The 18,690-nt window shown below is 38.1% G+C and overlaps 1 protein-coding gene across 1 annotated transcript in view; it reads left to right on the top strand.

The window, feature by feature from the left end:
• Window positions 1–18,690, top strand: part of ttll5 (tubulin tyrosine ligase-like family, member 5) — a 59,664-nt gene that overhangs the window by 12,234 nt on the left and 28,740 nt on the right. Inside the window, exons 13-28 of the mRNA XM_066694019.1 lie at window positions 2,828–2,909; window positions 3,867–3,928; window positions 6,177–6,268; window positions 7,068–7,109; window positions 8,306–8,407; window positions 8,728–8,819; window positions 9,558–9,620; window positions 10,431–10,463; window positions 10,614–10,771; window positions 11,174–11,483; window positions 12,406–12,523; window positions 13,184–13,330; window positions 13,676–13,773; window positions 14,013–14,152; window positions 16,254–16,673; window positions 17,535–17,707. Coding sequence (XP_066550116.1) covers window positions 2,828–2,909; window positions 3,867–3,928; window positions 6,177–6,268; window positions 7,068–7,109; window positions 8,306–8,407; window positions 8,728–8,819; window positions 9,558–9,620; window positions 10,431–10,463; window positions 10,614–10,771; window positions 11,174–11,483; window positions 12,406–12,523; window positions 13,184–13,330; window positions 13,676–13,773; window positions 14,013–14,152; window positions 16,254–16,673; window positions 17,535–17,707 — 2,132 coding nt within the window. The remainder of the gene's footprint in view (window positions 1–2,827; window positions 2,910–3,866; window positions 3,929–6,176; window positions 6,269–7,067; window positions 7,110–8,305; window positions 8,408–8,727; window positions 8,820–9,557; window positions 9,621–10,430; window positions 10,464–10,613; window positions 10,772–11,173; window positions 11,484–12,405; window positions 12,524–13,183; window positions 13,331–13,675; window positions 13,774–14,012; window positions 14,153–16,253; window positions 16,674–17,534; window positions 17,708–18,690) is intronic.

Raw genomic sequence — 18,690 nt, 5'->3', positions numbered from 1 at the left:
CATGGCAGGCTGCCCCAAAATCCAATTCATTTCTAAATAACCCTGTGTGTCAGGAGGCCTTTAGGAGCTAACTGTAAAACGTGATTGCTGGGAGGTTTGGCTTCTTTCCAAGGTGCTCTGGCTGGTACCAGTGCGTGCTTTATCCTCACTCTCAAAGAAAATTACCAAAATGACTGGAGTCTTCTGCTCTGTGCTTTTTAATGTGCAAAAGAAAAATTGAACATTTGATGTTCATCCATCTTTTGAAATGGTCCCATATTTCTCTTTAATTTGTAGCATCGTTAGATTTTAGGTCTAAAACGTCGCTTTTTACTCCTTTAGTATAGACACTAAGTATGAGAAAAATATTTTTTTAAATGTAATAACTTTCTTCTCAAGGGAAATTTTATAGCAACGGAAAAACAAACAAAAACAACAAAAACAATTAGACTTACAAGTGCAGATCGTGGACGGCTGCCATACTGGAAAAAATAATGTTCAAATGTGAAGCTTAGAATGCAGACTTTTTGTCTCTTTCAGTTGCGAAGATGTTGCCAGGGCCATCTAAATGAAGTGTGTCAACTTATTTTCCCCTGCTTCGGATTTTTTGTTTTAAGAGAGTTGTGAATATTTTGTGGCCGCATTAACAGTGTTCTCCATTAAGTTGTTAAGCCACAGAACAAATGTGTCTACGGTCCGGGTGTCTCCGCAGGCTCTGTGAACGTACTGCATAAACAGTGTTGACAACATGAAGCAGGGATTGTAGAGCACATGGACTGCTACCCTGCAAGAGTTGCTTCGGTGTTTGTTGTTGTTGTGGTTGCCCTGATGAGATCTACAAACATAAGCTACAACTATTTCACTCACCATTTCACTAAGAGTTTTGTTCTTTTTCTGTGACATGGTTTTCAAGGCAGAATGAATAACATTGTGGGATGGAAAAATCTTTACTTTCTGCTTAGCAACTACTGTTTTGGCTTTTGGTGTAGAAACCCTACCCATACACAGAGCAGCTCTCTCTCATATGTTAGCACGTTGTCCAAGAATTACATAAATGCATTTCTCTTATGTAATAAGCATGTGTTCGGAATTGAACGCTTTGACCCCAGCCTACCCGGGCTTGATGGGTAAAAAGTAATTGTGCTGCATAAGATAATGAATTGACAAAGTAAGGGATTCATTCATAAGCCTTTTGAGACTTTTGTTAGTGCTGTATGGCACATGTAAATCAGTTAAGCATTAACTGAAAAAGCCACATCTGTGTAAGAAGATTATATTTGTTTGTGAGCTTTTTTTAATGTTTTTTGGAACTCACTCACTTGTCTGTCACTAAATTAGTGTAAGTATTGTCTTATAAGCAGTAACAGAGAATTAATTTTCTTTTTTTTTTCTCACAGAACTATATTTATCTCAAAGATTTTTTTTTCCCCTTTATGTAATTGTACAGTGCAGTGGATAAGGTAAAGGATTTACTTGATCCCAGTGAAGTGCTGAAAATGTGAATGTTAGGGCTTTTATAAAAATTTTCCATCTCGCATCAATTCAATCCTTAAATTGCATTAGGCACAATTTTCCTTTTTAATTTGTGATGTCGTTGTGTTTCCCCTGTCGCTATAAAGCTGTGGTTTACACAAGGCTGATATTATCAACTTTGGATGTGCCGTAACTGCGAAGAAAGCGTCTGTGAGCGTGAGGCAAATTCCCATGGTGACAGGCCTATTTAACGATAGGGAGGAGAGAGAGAGAGAGAGAGAGAGAGAGAGAGAGAGAGAGAGAGAGAGAGAGAGAGTGGCAGTGTTTGTACACAGGGAACTCCAGACTTTCAGTAAAAGGGGTTTATTGTTTAGCCTCCTGCCAAGCTTGGCTTTGGGGTGGAATATACAGGGGCTTGAAGGCGCCAAGTCTTCCTTACTCGGAAAATCCTCCCAAAACTTTCCAAGCATAGTTCTAGGAGCAAAGCTTGGCCGTATCGGCTCTCAGCTCTTTCCTGAGTAAAGCTGCCGTTTTGTTTTCCCGGAGTAAAGACAGTAACTGAGGCTGTTAATAAAGTTGCAGAATATACTTACTTTTTAAAGTATTTATGTATTTATATAAGCTGACAGGTGCCCCTTTCTTGTAAGTAATCGTTGAGATAAGATTATAATTTATACTTCATATACCAACAGCCCTCAGCTAAACAGCAACTATTGAGTCTCTGAGGGAACAACTGTCACGGTAGTGGCCGATTAGTTAGGCCAGTGTTTGTTAAATTGAGAGATTGGGTGGAATGAAAACCAGCAGACCCTGTAGCACTACCACATAAAAACTGTAAATGTAATGTTTTATTGTATGGTATAAATACAAATATATAGGCTAGTCTGTAAGGTAGCTAGAGAATAGACTATGACATGCTCTTTTGACATGCAAGTTATTTTTAATCATTTTAATTCAATGTGATCATTGTGCATTTTCCGTCCCTTTAATTTTGATTTATGCTCGTACATTATTTGTTTAAATGCTTGTTAGCATGACAGTCAGTAGCAGAAAGGCCTGCAACTACAAGCGCACGCATCTAATTTGGATTTCAAAGGGTGATTTATGGACTTTTGCAAAATCAGATGATGTGTTCTCAGACTCGACTCAACAAAGTATTACAGCGATTAGAACAAGACCCAAGAATTGTCCCTTGGCCAGCATAAAATAATAATAACAATACTATAAAAAATCCTTTAAGCTATCTCTCTGTGACTTTCAATGCCAAATATGAAGGGGCTCAGAATATCATACTGCTTGCAAGTTTGAGTGTAAATTTACTGTTGTCATTGAATGTTTTTTGTATGTATTTATTCCTTTTTCCATCTTACCACAGAGCTCTATGGCTTTGATGTTCTCATTGACTCAAATCTGAAACCTTGGCTGTTGGAAGTGAATCTTTCCCCTTCCTTGGCATGGTACGTAATTGAAATATAATAATAAATCACTTAATTAACTTCTGTAATTGTAGTACATTATTGTGCTTTGCCACAATAATAACTAATGAGTGATCATTAGACAGATATACAGTGTAATTAGTCACATGGCTAATGGATCAATTTCTGTTTTTACATGGCCAGTAATGTTCCACTAGTATTCGGAAAATTAAATATTCCAGCCCTGAATATTGGGGTTGGGATATTCCTCTGGTATTATATTCCAAATACAATGCATTTAAAATACTTGTGCCATGTAAATGTACTGATTGGGAGCTCCTGCTGGGAGAAAAAATATGTTGTTACTTTTAAACACATTTGACAGCAAAGAAGTAGAATTGAATTTAATGATGTAACTATATGGTAAAATGTGGAAAAATCCTGACTAATAAAGGAGAAATTGAATCTGTACAATCTGCAAACTGCTGAAGAATAGCAATTCTCCTAATGGAAACTGAGGAAGGACTCCTACGTTTCCAAGCTCTGCATGTTAGAGTCAGAAAAGCTGAGCTTGTGCATACATTGAATCTGGAACAGGAGGGGAATAAGACATAGCTCCATCAAGATGTACTCACCAGACTGATTTCTTACCACTACAGAACGGATTCTAAACAAATGAACAAAAATAACACAAAAGTCCACCATTCCCAGCAAACCGGAACATTAGTTCATTTCTCTGGAGTTACATGTCACGTGTTTATCTTCACACACACGTTTATAAAAACAGTTCAACTGCCTTTAGACGTCTTTTGATCTTCAATTTGAGGAATGTATTTTGCAGTATTACAAATTCTGTGAGGTAAACTTGGGCAGTGGCACTCATCTTTACCATTACTGCAGCAATAATCTGACAGCGTTTTATCCGGTTTTTATTTCCTGTTTATGTTTGTTCTAAATCTGATGTTTATATATATACATTTTATGTTTTTGATGTTTCAGTGACGCACCTTTGGATCTGAAGATCAAAGCCAGCGTGATTTCAGACATGTTTACTTTAGTGGGTGAGTCTTTTTATTGATATTAGGAACTATTCATAAATGTAGTGATTTTTTTATTTTTTTTGGATGGTTAAGAATAAAGCTTTTTTATTAGACTCATTAGTAGGAAAACAGATCCTAACTCATCTTTAAGATGCAGGTGTTGGAAAGAAATTAACACTCTTAACGGGAACTGGCATGTGGTGATTACAATTCCACAGAGAAAGAAATGTTTCACTCCCTATTCCAACCCCGAAGCCTTACATCTCAAAACACATTAATGCAAACACACTCTTAAGACGTAATAGTGAATTATTAAATGTGACTTTAATTGTGCTGTACATATACTTTAGGAACCAAAACGGGCAGTTATGCTTTCTTGCTTTGGTTAAGTTACTTTGACAGTGGTATCCATTTGATATGTGATACATGTTAAGTTTGCCTAACATTAGAATTTTGCACATGGATTGAACAGCTGATGTCCTCTGGGATACTAGGTAAGTGCTTCAAACAGAGCCTCTCATATTTCTCCTTTTGGATATATTTCAGGGTTGGATATACATACAGGCTATACTTTCTACTGAATGAATAGATTCAATATGCAAAAGACCTTTCTTGGCATACCGAGATCACAAAAGTTTTGCCAGAGCACGTATACGAGCAAGTAGTGAAACAGGACTTGCAAAGGACAACACATTTTGAATTGTATAATACGGGTTACAAAAAGAACATTTACATACATTACATTGCAAAAAAATGTCTTTGTGAAACCCTTAGTTGTAATCCATGCAGTCTAGTTTAAAACAAAGTAATTACAGTTATAACTCTTAAAAGTTTGTGTTGTCTACTTTTTGTTTTAGACTCCTCACTTACACTTGCTGTTCATTTACTTCTTCAACATGTTAAAGTGATAAAGAAAGGAAATAAGAAATATATGTAAAATATATTTTCATGTTTATATTCTAGTGCTACCTGTAGAACTAAAGGATATTAAATTGAAATTAATACTAGAATTTCTTGGCCCTTTTACCTTCAATCCTTAAGATTTCGCCCAAAGCAGGTTCTACTGTGTTTATTTTTAAATAGGGTGTTTCCCATTTTATTAAACCTCATCTGTAAATCAAATATATAATCCTTGCTCTGAAATAAAGCCACTAATTGGCTATTCTGTTGCTTAGTGGTTTGTGCCGTGGAGACAGTCAGACATTGTTTTACTTTTTAACTCGCTTAACACTTATTAAAAATTGTCTCTTGAGGTTTGCTTAAAAATAGTGCAATAGGATAATAACATTCACGAAACCACAAGCATTATTAATAATGTTTTTTTAAGACTGCTGAGAGGATAAAATTGTCAACAGATGATTAAGTTCTTTTGAATAATCTTCCCCCACATTCAAAGATAAAATGTATACCTAATTTATTAACTCAACCATGCAACTTGAAAAGCAAAATAAGAAAAAGGTTACATAGTTAGGGGCTGAAATTCATGTGGTTTAAACAGTAACAAAAATAAAAATATACAGACTTGTGTATCATGTCTGTGGAGGACTGTCGTGGACCACCGGTGGTCTGGAGACCACACTTTGAGAACCACAGTCTTATTACAATCATTATACTGTGATAAAACAAATCTGCAGAAATATAGCTCACTTAAATTAATTCCTTCAGCTGTGTTCTTGAGCAGAAAGAAAGCTTCAGTGCAAATGGCTTCTTTTTAGCAGCTTTGGCAACAGTGTAATCATCAACATGTTTGGTTATTAAAAAGGGGAATACCTTTTTTGTGAATGGCTTTTAATCACAGTTATATTTTAGTAAAGTAATAAGTCCCGATGTGCAGAGTGTTTCAAACATATGGCTCGGGTTCACTTCCAAACGGTCATTAAGTGAACTAAGGGAATCATAAATTGCCGGTTATCTTGCAAAGGATGCATTAGTGTCAATTCGGAGAAAATGAGCAGTGGCATGTAAAACATACTCCATCTATTATTCACCAAACAAATGGAGCATAGTTGGCTGATAATACTTGGTCCAGATCCCGGCTCTGTAAATAATGACAGTGTCCTATTAATGCTTGCTTGTAGAGATAAGTTATTTTATTATATGCACACATATATATATATCTTACCTTGGGGCTAGTGTAGCTGTGGGACAAATGTTCTACATTTAAAATTGTATTTCTTATATATTACCATTGGTTAGTGTTTATTATATATCTTTTTTTTTTTGATTGTCTGATATTTTAATGTATTTTTATTTTTATTTTTTATATTAGGCTTTGTTTGTCAAGACCCGTTACAAAGACAACCCAGAACAGGGAGATTGCCTCTTGATGCCGGCTCCAGGTACCAGACTCACAGAACCCAGGTAAACCGAAAATCGAACTGTTTTGCATTGGTGCCAGACTTATCATATGTACCTAAATCACAACATGGCTACCACAACTATAATATTTCATGAGGAAATTAGTGCCATCTTGTTGTTCCTAAACTCTCTTAATGCATTGTTGTCAAACACATTTTCAAATGGACAATTTTCAAATTACATGTATTTGTACTTTTTCATATTGTTTCAGTCCTTTGCCTGTATCTGTACTTGATCTGCAATTTGTAGCTCCAGTTTTCACAATACGAAACTCATGGATGCACCACATTTTATATCACAGTCATCTAACACATATTGGCTCCAAGGATATTGTTTTCTAAACTTCATTAATTCTGCTTAATATAGATTATTTACTTGGTGTTTTAATTGTTATTCCTGTCGACAGGCGACTGGAAAAAGGCTCTCATGAAAAACAACTGCTAATGCAATTATACTACCAAGTGACATCATCCTGCAAGCAGTGTGCTCTGTGAATTATTATTTTATCATTTTTAATCAAGTGACTAATGCTCTCACTGGGCACATTGCTTAATGATACCGCGGCAACAAATAAATTTGGCTTATTGGAGTCAACTACTGAACTCAACTGTTCTTGGATCTATTGTGAAAGATTATCAAATGAGACATTTTCCTGCTCCGCCTTTATGTTCTAACATCTCAGATATTGTAACAGGAACAAGCCATGTGTGTTGTTCCTCCCTCGCTGCTGTGAAGTGTGTGGTTTGTGTTGCATGAGCAGCTGATACACATCTGTTTATATCTTGTATCCATGCTCTTTTAGCGACCTTTTTCTGCACAGCACAGTACTACAAGTGGTAAATTGGTAAGTTTTTCCTTTCCTATGAAAAGCACAGTTGTGTTTTCTTTTATTTACCTCTGTCTTGTCTTCTCTTCTTCATGCATAACAATACTGGGGTGTCTTGAATGGGTAAGGGATGACTTTTGTTCCTCTCGTACTTGGCCTCGTCTTTTGGTTGAAATGAATAGATGCAGGTTTTCACTGTGATGAAGTGCTGTAAAGTTTCAATTATTTTTCCTTCAATCTTGTTTAGGAATAATGTAAGAAACGAACACAGGGAATACATTACTGTGCATATGCATATGACAAAGCTTTGGCATTAAAAAAAAAACTCTTTTGTGAAAATGCTATTTAAGGGACAAGTTTACCTCTGAAAAAACAAAAAAAAACTCCATGACAGGCTAGGGGCCTGTAGGCAATCTTACTTTTTTAACCATCTGCAATTGCTATGCTGTGATTATGAACACTATTTGGTACTATTATGTGGGATTAGGGCCTGTCAGTCTTTAGGTGGTGTAATATCTCTAAACCAGTTAGACAAATTTAAGATAATCCTTCCATTAATGATATGCCAAAATGGATATCTAATGCAGAAAGGTTATGCCCTGGTTTCTGGCTGTATCTCTAACCAACTTTCCAAAATCATCAATCAACTGCGATACCACAAGTCATGGGAGAGGACTAAAGTGCCAGTATACATATAAAATGTGACATTCCTGGGGGATGGGGGGTTGATATATGCTTCACAATGTAAGACATTCAAATGAACATAAGTCCCTGTATTCACAAAGCAGCACCTACCTTTATTTGAAAATGTACGTTAAGTTTCCTAAATGTTGTGAAATCGACTAGAAGATACTAATCTCTAGGAAATTATTTATTCTTGTCTTGAAAAAAAAGAAATGAATGATATTCAAATCATTTTTTTTTTTTTTTTTTTCGAATGTTTGGTAAAATACATCAATAAAAAATAAGTGTTTGAATTTCAAGTTTAGTTTAGTGCTGGGTTATGCTGAAGGGTTACAGCCCCAAAAGCTCTCTACAACTCTACCTGTATCATTTGATCTATATAGCTAATAAGTGCTTCAAATAAGTAACCAAGAATTTGGTGAAATCAAAACCAGAAGATCCTGCCAAATTTGAGGATCTGGGCTGTTTGTTGGTCTGATTAGCTAGGTTCCTCAAATGCAGGTCATTAATGTTGTGCTCGTATTATTCAGCGTCAGCGACCCTTGTCAGCCAGCGATGTGGATTCAAATGTTGCGAAAGAGAAGCAAGCTGGGAAACAAGGTGGAAGCACTTTGGGGTTGACAACAGATGAGGTAATCAAAATTAACGATGACGCGCTTTCTATGTAGATGAAGCCTAGTTTCTTATTAATGAAATCAAGCAGCAACCCATTTCAGTTGTCCCATTTCTGTCTGGAAGTTAAACATTTAAACATGCTGTTTTTGACTAGGCTTTGCCTCAGACCCATATTTCCTGAAAGCTTTAATCGAAAAATCAGATTTTAATTTGCGGCTTAATTGCATGTAATTGGATTCAGAAATGTTGCAGTCGTTGCTTTAATCAAGGCAATTTAAAAAATAAATGGTTATGAAAAAATGAAATGAAAGCAATAATAATATTTGTATTCCATCAGCTCAAAGTCCTGCGGCGTATAAAGGAGGAGCACGAGAGAAGGGGGGGGTTCGTTCGTATCTTCCCTACGGCAGACACCTGGGAACTGTACAGGTAAGTGGACAATCGGAGAAGCAGGGTTCTGGGTCAGCAGGAATGGAGGAATTAGTATGGAAGGGTAGAAAACATTTCTCATAACTACAATTGTTTTTTTTGTACAAATGCTATTATTCAGTACTGCTATAAAACAAGTATAGCACTAAGTTACGTCCTTATTTCCATTATAACATTAATCACTTGTGTATCAGAGGTGAACTTACAATTATGAGAAAAAGAGGCATATGACCAAAACCTTGTTATATGTCCTATGTACTAACTCTATAATGACTATAATTTATCCATGGAGATGACAACTCTAGATACTCTCAAACTTTTTTGTATTTTTTTTTATCTTTGTTTGTCCTCCTGGCCTGAAAGAAATGTGAAAGGTCCACATTTTTCAGAATCGTATATTTTTGGTCCAATCCGGTTTTTCTTCATACAGTTGATATGTATACAAACATAGATTTGTTTTTGGGGGTCTATAATTTGTATGTTAGCATTCTGAAAATCTGATGACAGATATGCTGTATGATTAGTTGTATAGTTTTGTTTGTGCTGATGATTGAATCCTGTGTGTGTGTCATGCAGTTTTCTTGGCACATGGGCATTTCCGTTGCTGCCACCAGAGCCTCACTAACCAAGCCAATTTCTTTATATAAATATAGATTTTCTTATTATGACTAAGCCTGCATTACCATTGCTGCAATGATCTAGTTATGTTTCACTTGAATTTGTTGCTTATTTCCTTAGTGGCTATCTGGAGTATAAGACATCCATGAATTACATGTTGGCAACAAGACTCTTCCCAGAGAAGTAAGTATCTGCCCTTTTTTCTGGTTATTTTGGTTGCTTGACTGATGTTTCTCACCCTCTGGTTCTAACAAAGACACCTTTCAGACAACTTTTCCAAAACACTGTTAAGATTAATTGAGAAACATTTGGGCCTAATGTATTTTACAGACTCCATAGGCCTGAAAGCTGAATTGTTGCTTTTTTGTAGTATGGTAATATCTCTATATTCTAAATATTCTACAATTGAAATGTGCTTTCCCACAGTGATATATTCCCATACTTTAAAAGGCAGATGTAGTGTGTCTGTCTGTGTGTAGATGTGTATATACTAAAGAAAACCTTGGAAACTTGACTATTATCCTTTAAGTCTGTTTACTGAGAATTGTATTTATTTTGTTTTTACTTAGAATTCTCATGACTAACTTTTGTAAATCCAGTGAGTGATTTGTTTTTGTTTAAAGAAGTAATACCTATCATTATATAAATATATAGAAGACAATCAATCAATGATTTGGTTAGGGGATAATGAGAGCTGTTTGTTTTTCATTATGAGGAGACTATTTATGGCACAATCGTGCGCAGTGTGGAGGGAGATTAACTTGGACAGCTTTTGAAAATTCCACTTACAATGAGAAAAAAAACCCTCTTTACTTCCCAAGGAAACTTGAGCCTTATTTCTCCAATTACATTCGATTCAGACATAGACCATTTATGTTTTTGATGCAAGTTTATATACTTTTTGCACCCTATGTCAGTGTTGCACAATATACCATAGGGAGTGTATTTCCAGTCTGCCGCTTTATGATTTTTCCATTTCATTGCATTCCCCAGATCAGGCAAAGCAGCAGTGACTTCAAGATCACGGTGGGTGTTCTGGCTCTGGCCTGTGTCTTTTCTTACTGCAGATTTTTGTATCAAGAAGAGCTTTGTTGCAATTTTAATGTGTGTCGTCCCGCCCCCCCAACTTAATTAGCTGTGGAGATTATGGTTATTGTGCAATTTGTGTTTTTGCAGAAACGGTTTGAACGGCCATGTGGTGCTGAGTGTCAACGTGCTTCATGCGGAAGCGCGGCAGCACGTGCTTCAGTACGAACGGAAACTGCTGTCACTGGAGGCGCGGAAACGCAGGAGGCGGCACCTCGCAGCACGGTCCACACTTGGAAAGAAAAGAGGTGCGGCTGTAGAATTAATTTAGCATGATCCAGGTCTTGTTTGGCTGAGGAATATCCTGGGAGTTTCCAAAAAATGCTTTATTTATTTGTTCTTTTTTTTTTAATATATATATAGAAGCCAGAAACGTCTAGCAGGACTGTGTATGTAATCACATATTTTAATCAGTATGACATATGCTTTTCCCCCATTTGTATAATTTTAAACTGGGAGTTTTGTTTGTTCCTTTGTACCTGCTGGACATCCTTCCAAGGTCCTCTACATGAACTTCCCTTGACACATTTCCCTGCTATTTTTGTTAATAACACTAAACGCTCAACTAAAGTGCAAAATTGGTTGTATTGAGCAACCCTGTTTTTAATACTATCTATGGGTGCAGAAAGAACTCCGGAAATGTCTTTCAGGAGCTGCAAAAGGGCGTAAGGCCTCGTCTCCAGAGACTACAGACACCGATGAAGATGAGGAGTCTGGAGAAGAAGAGGGGGAGGAAGAGGAGGAGGAGGAGGATGAAGACGTAATGCAGGCTCCTCCACAGAAACCCAGCATTAACAAAGACAAAGCTCCTCAGCTGCCTTTGACAGCTGCTTCTTCCACTGCGCCCCAGAAACTGCTTAAGGACCCACCGCACAAGACCGCAGACAAGACTGTCAAACCAGTGCAGCCGAAATCTAAAGTCAACCTCCTGCACATCCTTCAGCAGGGCTGGAATCTCAGGTCGGTATGAGACAGTGTGAAAACAGCGAGACTCGGGGAAGAAACGTTTTCCTGGAAGTACCGCTCCAGGCTACTGTAGAAGTGCTTTCATTGATCAAGGTCAACGTTAATATGGGTCAGATCTCCGCGCTGTAATCCTTCTAATGGACGAGTTTACTTTCATTAATTAACGATCATCATCATTTGGAGCAGAAGGGTGCTTCCAGAATGAATGTATTTTGCAATGTTAATGCATTGCTGTGAAAACTATTATTACAAAAATACTTAGGAAAAAAAAGCCAGAGTGCTTAATCCCTTATTAACTGTAGAGAATGTAATCCGTGGATGCATTGTTAATTGAGGGAGTCAGACTGTCTTTTCTTTGTTTTTGTTTGAATTTCTGGAATGACATAAAAGCTCCACTACTACCCTTTGTTTTGTAACAAACCTACGAAAGTATGTAGTCTTTATTTTTTTACAGTGACATTAATGAATATTTCATACTGCTGTCGGAACTGCAACAAAGAATCTAGTCTACTATTGATTTTTAAAGCACGTCTGAAATTCTAATTTGAGGGGAATTATAATAACATGTCTGAGTTTGTAGAAATTCCTTGGAGCATGCCAGTATTATTGAGGGACCTGGGCAATTATACTACAGTATATCATTGTTTGCTTTTGACAGCTTTTTCAAAACATTTTTTTTTTTTTTTAACATTGTACTGGCAGCATCTACTACAGGTTCATTCAAGACATAAAAACAATCCATCATGTAAGGATTGCACAGTCTGCAGTGCAACAAGTCCTTCCGTGCTGTTAAACAATTGATGAAATTGATACATGTCTGTAGTAGTTTTTTCTGTGAGTATTGAGATCATATACAACACTGTACCTCCAATGAATCTGTCAGAATAACCGATCAAGTACGCCTGCTCTTCTACAGCAAAGTGCAGGCCCGGATGTCTTTCTCCTCCTACCTACACAGAGTTCAGATGAGACTTCTGGCAGAAAGCAAGGGAAACGACAGCTCAGCCTGGCCAGAGAGAGACGATGAGCAAATGGTAACACTTAAAGTCAAAGTGCACTCTGGAAATAAATTTGTAGGGAAAAAAACAAAACTTTTCCTTTTTTTTTTTCTGTAGTTAATTTTGTTGCTGCATTGTTCACGGTACGCTTAACCTCAGTGAGCAAATAATGATTTGGCAGCCACATTGTGTAAAACAATTAAGGGTAAACACAATTAAATAAATAATCTCCGGCAGTGTCTTATCCTGCCTTTAGCATTACTGAGATGGAAGCTTGAAGTAACTGGTCCAAGTGTCAAATGTTTCACATGGCAGTCTTTCAAGAATATGCATTGTTGAAGCACGCCCTGTCTAAAAGATTGGAGTTTTATTTTAATTAATAGGGCTGTACTATTTGTATAATTTTTTTTTTTTCTTTTGGAACATCAGTTTCAGACAGGGTCTGTTTACATGTCAGAGAAATGTAATTGAACTTTACAATCACGGGTGGCAGCCAAGGAGGTGCCTTTTCTTTCTTTATGTTTGAGCATATTTGAAGCTTTGAAGAACTGATATAAAAAGGAGAGCAGGAAGTGCAGTAGATGGAGTTCAGTCTGAGCTCTTGGCATCACAGTCAATAAACCGCATGTTGTTGTTTTTTAAGCTCCTCTCTGCTGAATTCAGGAGTGTTGTGAATCTTGTGCTTCGTGCCCACAGGAGCTGGTGATTCGGTTCCTTAAACGTGCTGCGAGTAACCTCCAGCAGGAGCTGAAGATGGTGTTACCAAGCCGGAGACTCCCCCTCCCGGACCGGTGCCGCATCCTCTCTCACCAGCTGGGGGAGTTTATCCACTGCTACAACAAGGTGCCTGCACTGACACTGCATCTCAGCAGAACAGCTGAACTTGCCAACACAGTCGTATCACTTGATAAGGAACTGAATGCATTGTCTAGTTCTTGTGGAGTTCAGGATGTTGGTCTTGCTGCAGCCCAATTTATTTTTGAAATATAGTTGCTGTTCGTATGGTAAATATGGTAACTGCTCCAGGTGCATCCCTCCTGTCCTATAATTCATTTTTGACTGTTTTTCAAAAGCACAAGCTCAAAAGAATTTGGCACATCTTTAGTTGGGATAAATTAGTCCCACTGGATAAGACTGCCGCCCAATCGTTTTATCTTATTTAGTGAGTTTATTTATTTTTGTTTGCAGGAGACAGAGCAGATGGTGAAAAAACTGGAGAATCTTAAAGACGAGGAACACTGCATCATCAACCCTGATGTTTTCCAGGAGTTTGTCAAAGAAGCTAGGTGAGTGAAGCAGTCCTGTCCTTTTTGAAAGTTATAAAGGAATCCTGTGCTATCTCCTCCACTCTCCAGGAGCAAAACAACCTCATTACTCACTTTTCATTTTATATGAGCATGATTTTCATGCTTCCCCATTGTTTAACAATCTTCCTTGATATAATTTATACCTATTTTTATTCTTGCTTTGTTTTGCGGCAAGGAGAATATGACTTAATGAGTTGTCTAATTTGGTCCTGTTTTAGCGAGAGCGACCTCGAGGAAGTCCTCACATATTACACTCACAAAAACAAATCGGCAAATGTCTTCCTGGGGACGGGATGCAAGAGTGCCAAACCTGGCAACGGTAAATCTACGGAACAGGCTGAAAACAACAGCCAAAAGGGTAAGCTCCTGTACAGCTCAACTCTTAACTTGCTCGCAGCAATATGTTCCTGAAGTACTGGTGGAATTCTGTCCCTCCTAACAACTTTTCTCATTCATGTTTCCCACACCCCATTGGGTAATTCATTTGGATAATGTGGCTCTATGCATGTTCTTCTTTCCTGTTATTTTTTCCCCCTGTGCCCCATCAGCAGCTTAAGAAAAAAAACTGTTATTTTCTGTAACAAATTTAATTCCCATATGTTGATATGCATTAAGTGTAATACATGCTGATGCTCTTTCTGTAGGTTTATGGGGTTGAAAAAATAATTTTCTGCTTAACGGCCCTTTCACTCTCTGCCTCTTATCCACCATGTTTCCACTACACTACTCTCGAAACATCTCCTAAGATCACTTTCTCTGACCTTAACCTCAGTATCAAACCAAACGTTGGTGCCACACAGCACCCATCTGACTCTAATTAGTTCCATAAGACCACAACTTTGAATTTTGGTACAAAACTACTGTATGATTCTCATTTTCATGCTTGAATCCCATCCAGTTATATTCGTTTAGGTTTTTTGTGCCTTGACTACATTTTCCACACTGAGCACTGAACCATTGACACATCAAATGCCATAAAGGCATTCTTACCGAGAGACAGGAACAACCTGAGGGGAGTGTGACATCCTATAATTTTCTCCTTAATGGCAATGTAACTGTGGGCTTCACTCCTTGCTGATGAATTATGTTTATTCCAGATTTCATATAGCCCTGCCTCATTTAACTCATGAACAGAATGCCACATCAATTCCTCCAACCTTAGATTGCTGACATTCACTTTACGCTCTGCATGAGCTATGGGATGATCTTTTATTTTCATTCACAATAACACTAATGTCTAGATAATGGCGTTCTTCATGATTGAAGCTCAGTTCCGTTCATGCTTGACTGCTTTTTTTGTAATCCTTTTAAGTCCGCAGTGTAGAAACTTGGTGTTTTAAGTGCTACAGACAAAGGGAAAGTGCGCTTCACATTCAAATAAATAAATTACATGAAAATGACAGCAGCAGTTTTTCTTCTTTTGTCTTCTCCGTGTCATACAGACAGTCCTCTGAAAGATAAAGAAGATTCACCCAGGATAAATCTTTTTTTTTTTTTTTTTTAGTTCCATTAAAACAATCTCTGTTGGTGTTGTTTAAAATAGATCTAAACTATACTTCAACAATTTAACAATCCAAAATTGCACTTAGCTAAATAGATAAAATAGCTAAATTAAAACAATACAATGATTAAAAATGATGAGGTGAAAATTTTTCAACAACAACATGACATGGATGTAATCTTGACGAAGACCTATATTGAGATTATATAATTCAACTGTTCATATGGAGCCCAGCTGCTGCTAATAATTGTTGAATTACAGGTTTTTGTGTCATTGTTGCCTGTTGCAAAATTATAAAAAGACTTTTCATTAAAGATTGATGCACAAAATCATAATGTGAAAAATGTCAGCAATCTGGATTATCTGTTGTTCATGCTCTTTATATATATATATATATATATATATATATATATATATATATATATAGTGAAACAGCCCCAGACTTACTTTTCTTCAATGCATTTGGATCACAAAGACCTCACAGGAGCATCATTTCAAAAGCACGCCCACGCTACTGCCCCAGTGTGTGGACAAGGTTACTCCCAGTCAGGCTTCAAACAAATGGCAGCTTGGCTTGGAGGCCAGTGCAGTGCTGTCGGAGCCAGCAACATCTGTTATTATTACTGAATAACAGTAACAGCTATTCAACCGAATGACCTAAAGTTGTTTTTAAATTTTCCTTTAGTGGGCTGTAGTTTACGAAGGAGTTTTTAGAAAAGGTATGTTTGCCTCCTGCTCACATTATGTTCCAATCTTTATTAAAAAGTAATATTTTCTTTGCCATACCTATAAACGTCTTGAGGATATTCATTGTGAGTGACTTCACAATGTATTTTGAAGGAACGTTCACTGTCCACACATTCCAGACGAATCGGATGGGGAAATATTGTGACTTTACACGTAATCATGTTGGAATTACAGATGCTGTAAAGTGACACCGTATTTCCTTTTCAAACAGCAGTAACTGTGTCAAAGGAGGAGGAGTTGAGTGCCTCTGATGCTAACCCCAGTGCTTCCCAGCTGAAGAGCTCTGTGCCTGCACAGTCCAGATCTCACATGGCGGTCTTAGACAGCTCCCACATTCACGTCCAGCACACCCCTCCCACCTCCGTGCCTCTCTCTGCCCAGCTGGCATCCGCAGCCTCCGCTCCCCCTCAGAGCTCCTGCCCTCCTCTGGCCCCCGCCACCCTGCCCAGGACTTCCTCGCTGCTGACCAGGCCCAGCTCAGCCTCTGTCTCGGCACAGAGCGGCCACACCGCCCAGCCTCTGCAGCGCAGTAGGTCCAGCAGCTACAGCAACCAGGGCAGCGTGTCCTCCATGCCCAGGGCCGTGCACATCTACAGCCAGAGACTGTCCCGGCCACCCTCGGCACGCTTCGGTAAGAATGTTCACCGTGGGAGGAAGTTGACCTGAATGTTTTTATTTATTTTAAGAATTATTTTATTTGGTCTGGTATGGTATGCAGGAGTTAAGATTATACGCTCCCCTCCGGCTTATTTTTCATCAGAGGTTGTTTTGCTGTAATGTGATTAATTTTCATGGTACAAATCATGGGAGCTCTGAGGCTGTTGTAACATCCGGGCACTGGCTGGCCTTCGTGCAGTGTTTACTACAGAGACCTTGCCCTGATGTGTGTCTGTACACATACACATATATATAATGCTCAGTATAATGTCCTTTTTACAGAAATGTCAGTCTTTTGTAAAAGCCAAAGTTCAATAGTGTCCCAACTGAATGACTGCCAGTGCAGGTGTACAATGTTTGTTTCATTAAACCTACAATTAATTAAACAATTACAATGAGTCACTGGAACATCTGAAGTAAACATCAGTGCTATGTTATCATTTATCTATTTATTCCACTGATGCCTTCAACCAAGGTGATTTTGCATTCATACAAACAATTGCATTATATGTGTGCAGAAATTATGGCAAGGCAAATTGTCATTTAGAGATATCTAAATCTCTAAATATTGACTTCCTGTTTTATTTGAGATATCTCGAAATTGAGTTAGTTTGAGATATCTGCAAGTCAATTTAAGATATCTTTGGCTTGCCATAAAGGAATCTGTAAAGGCTAACATGTTGAAGAGAGTCAGCAGGAAGTGAGGAGAGGGAAGCAACAGTTCAGCTAAGCAGCCAGCGGAGTGCAGAGGAAGAGAGGGGAGGGAGATGGATGAGATGATATAGCGGACTGATATGACTCTGGTTTCCCTTAGATCTCATGCTTTGCCCCTCAGGTTCAGGTCGGAGCAATGCCAGCAGGACTCAGCCTGGGTCCGCTACGGTGTCGAAAGACCCTGACACCCTGCCTGACCAGGAGGCCATTGCCACAGCGTTACAGAGACTGGCTGACAAACAGGCGACACGACAGTACTCCGCCTCCAGCCACATCCGTCTCCTCACTCAGCACGTGAGACAGTTTACCACTATACTGTGCAGAAAATGTGACCTGTTTGTTGCATGTCCCCTTTGTAAAACCTAATATTAATTTACTTTTTTTTTTTTCCCTAACCTTTTGCTTTGTGTGCATGTTGTGTGTTTGCGCTAAGACCGAGTAAACTGAGTAAACAGAGTAAACAGAGTAAACTGGCTCAATACAAGAGGAATGTTCTGCAAAATCGATTTCAGATCTTAGTTTTGAATATTTATTTTGTACCTCTTTTATTGTATCAATTGATATTATTATTACAATGCATAAGCAGATGGTATAGCTAGAAACTATGGAGTACCGAATGGTATACTGACTCCTGTCACTGTGACATTGTTACCGTACTGTACCACCATGGTTCGCCAATTTAAAATGCACACCCCGAGTGTGTCTGAGCTGCTTCTTAATATCTAAAGGGACACTGCATCTGTACAAGGTGAAGCACTGTGTGAGGTCTCATTATCAGATTCCCTGCGGGGGTGTTCTTTGTGTTGATATTTAACAGGCAGTAAGGTTTTTGTGGTAATTGATGCTTATAAATGGAAGAATGTAGTGAATTGGCACAGAATCTGAGTGACTACCAGAGCTTGTTTGCACTGCCTCCTTTTCGGTGTGTGAAAAAGAGTTTGGTCGTTTACTATCGCTGGGAAGCCCATTCCCCTCCCACCTCCCCCTCTCCTTCTGGGTTCTTAGTAATCGCGATGGCACCGGACCACACAGATTGCCGATTTATGATTTCCTCTCCCTGTTCGGTATTCAATTACACTTGAAGGTGTTTTCTCCACTTCCCAGAGAAGGTTAATCCTAATTGAGTCAGGGTTTGCTTAGTTTTATGTTTTGTATTACATTTTATAAATACTTGTAAAATGTATATGATTGGCCTTTCTGTTTGGATTGGAGAGAATATAGGGTGTGTTGACTGTTTATTGGACCCTATAGAATATTCTATATCAAATGTTTTATAC

This window comes from Amia ocellicauda, chromosome 21 (assembly GCF_036373705.1).
Source record: "Amia ocellicauda isolate fAmiCal2 chromosome 21, fAmiCal2.hap1, whole genome shotgun sequence".
In the NCBI taxonomy this organism is placed as follows: Eukaryota; Metazoa; Chordata; class Actinopteri; order Amiiformes; family Amiidae; genus Amia; species Amia ocellicauda.
This window is presented reverse-complemented; position numbering and strand designations above follow the sequence as displayed.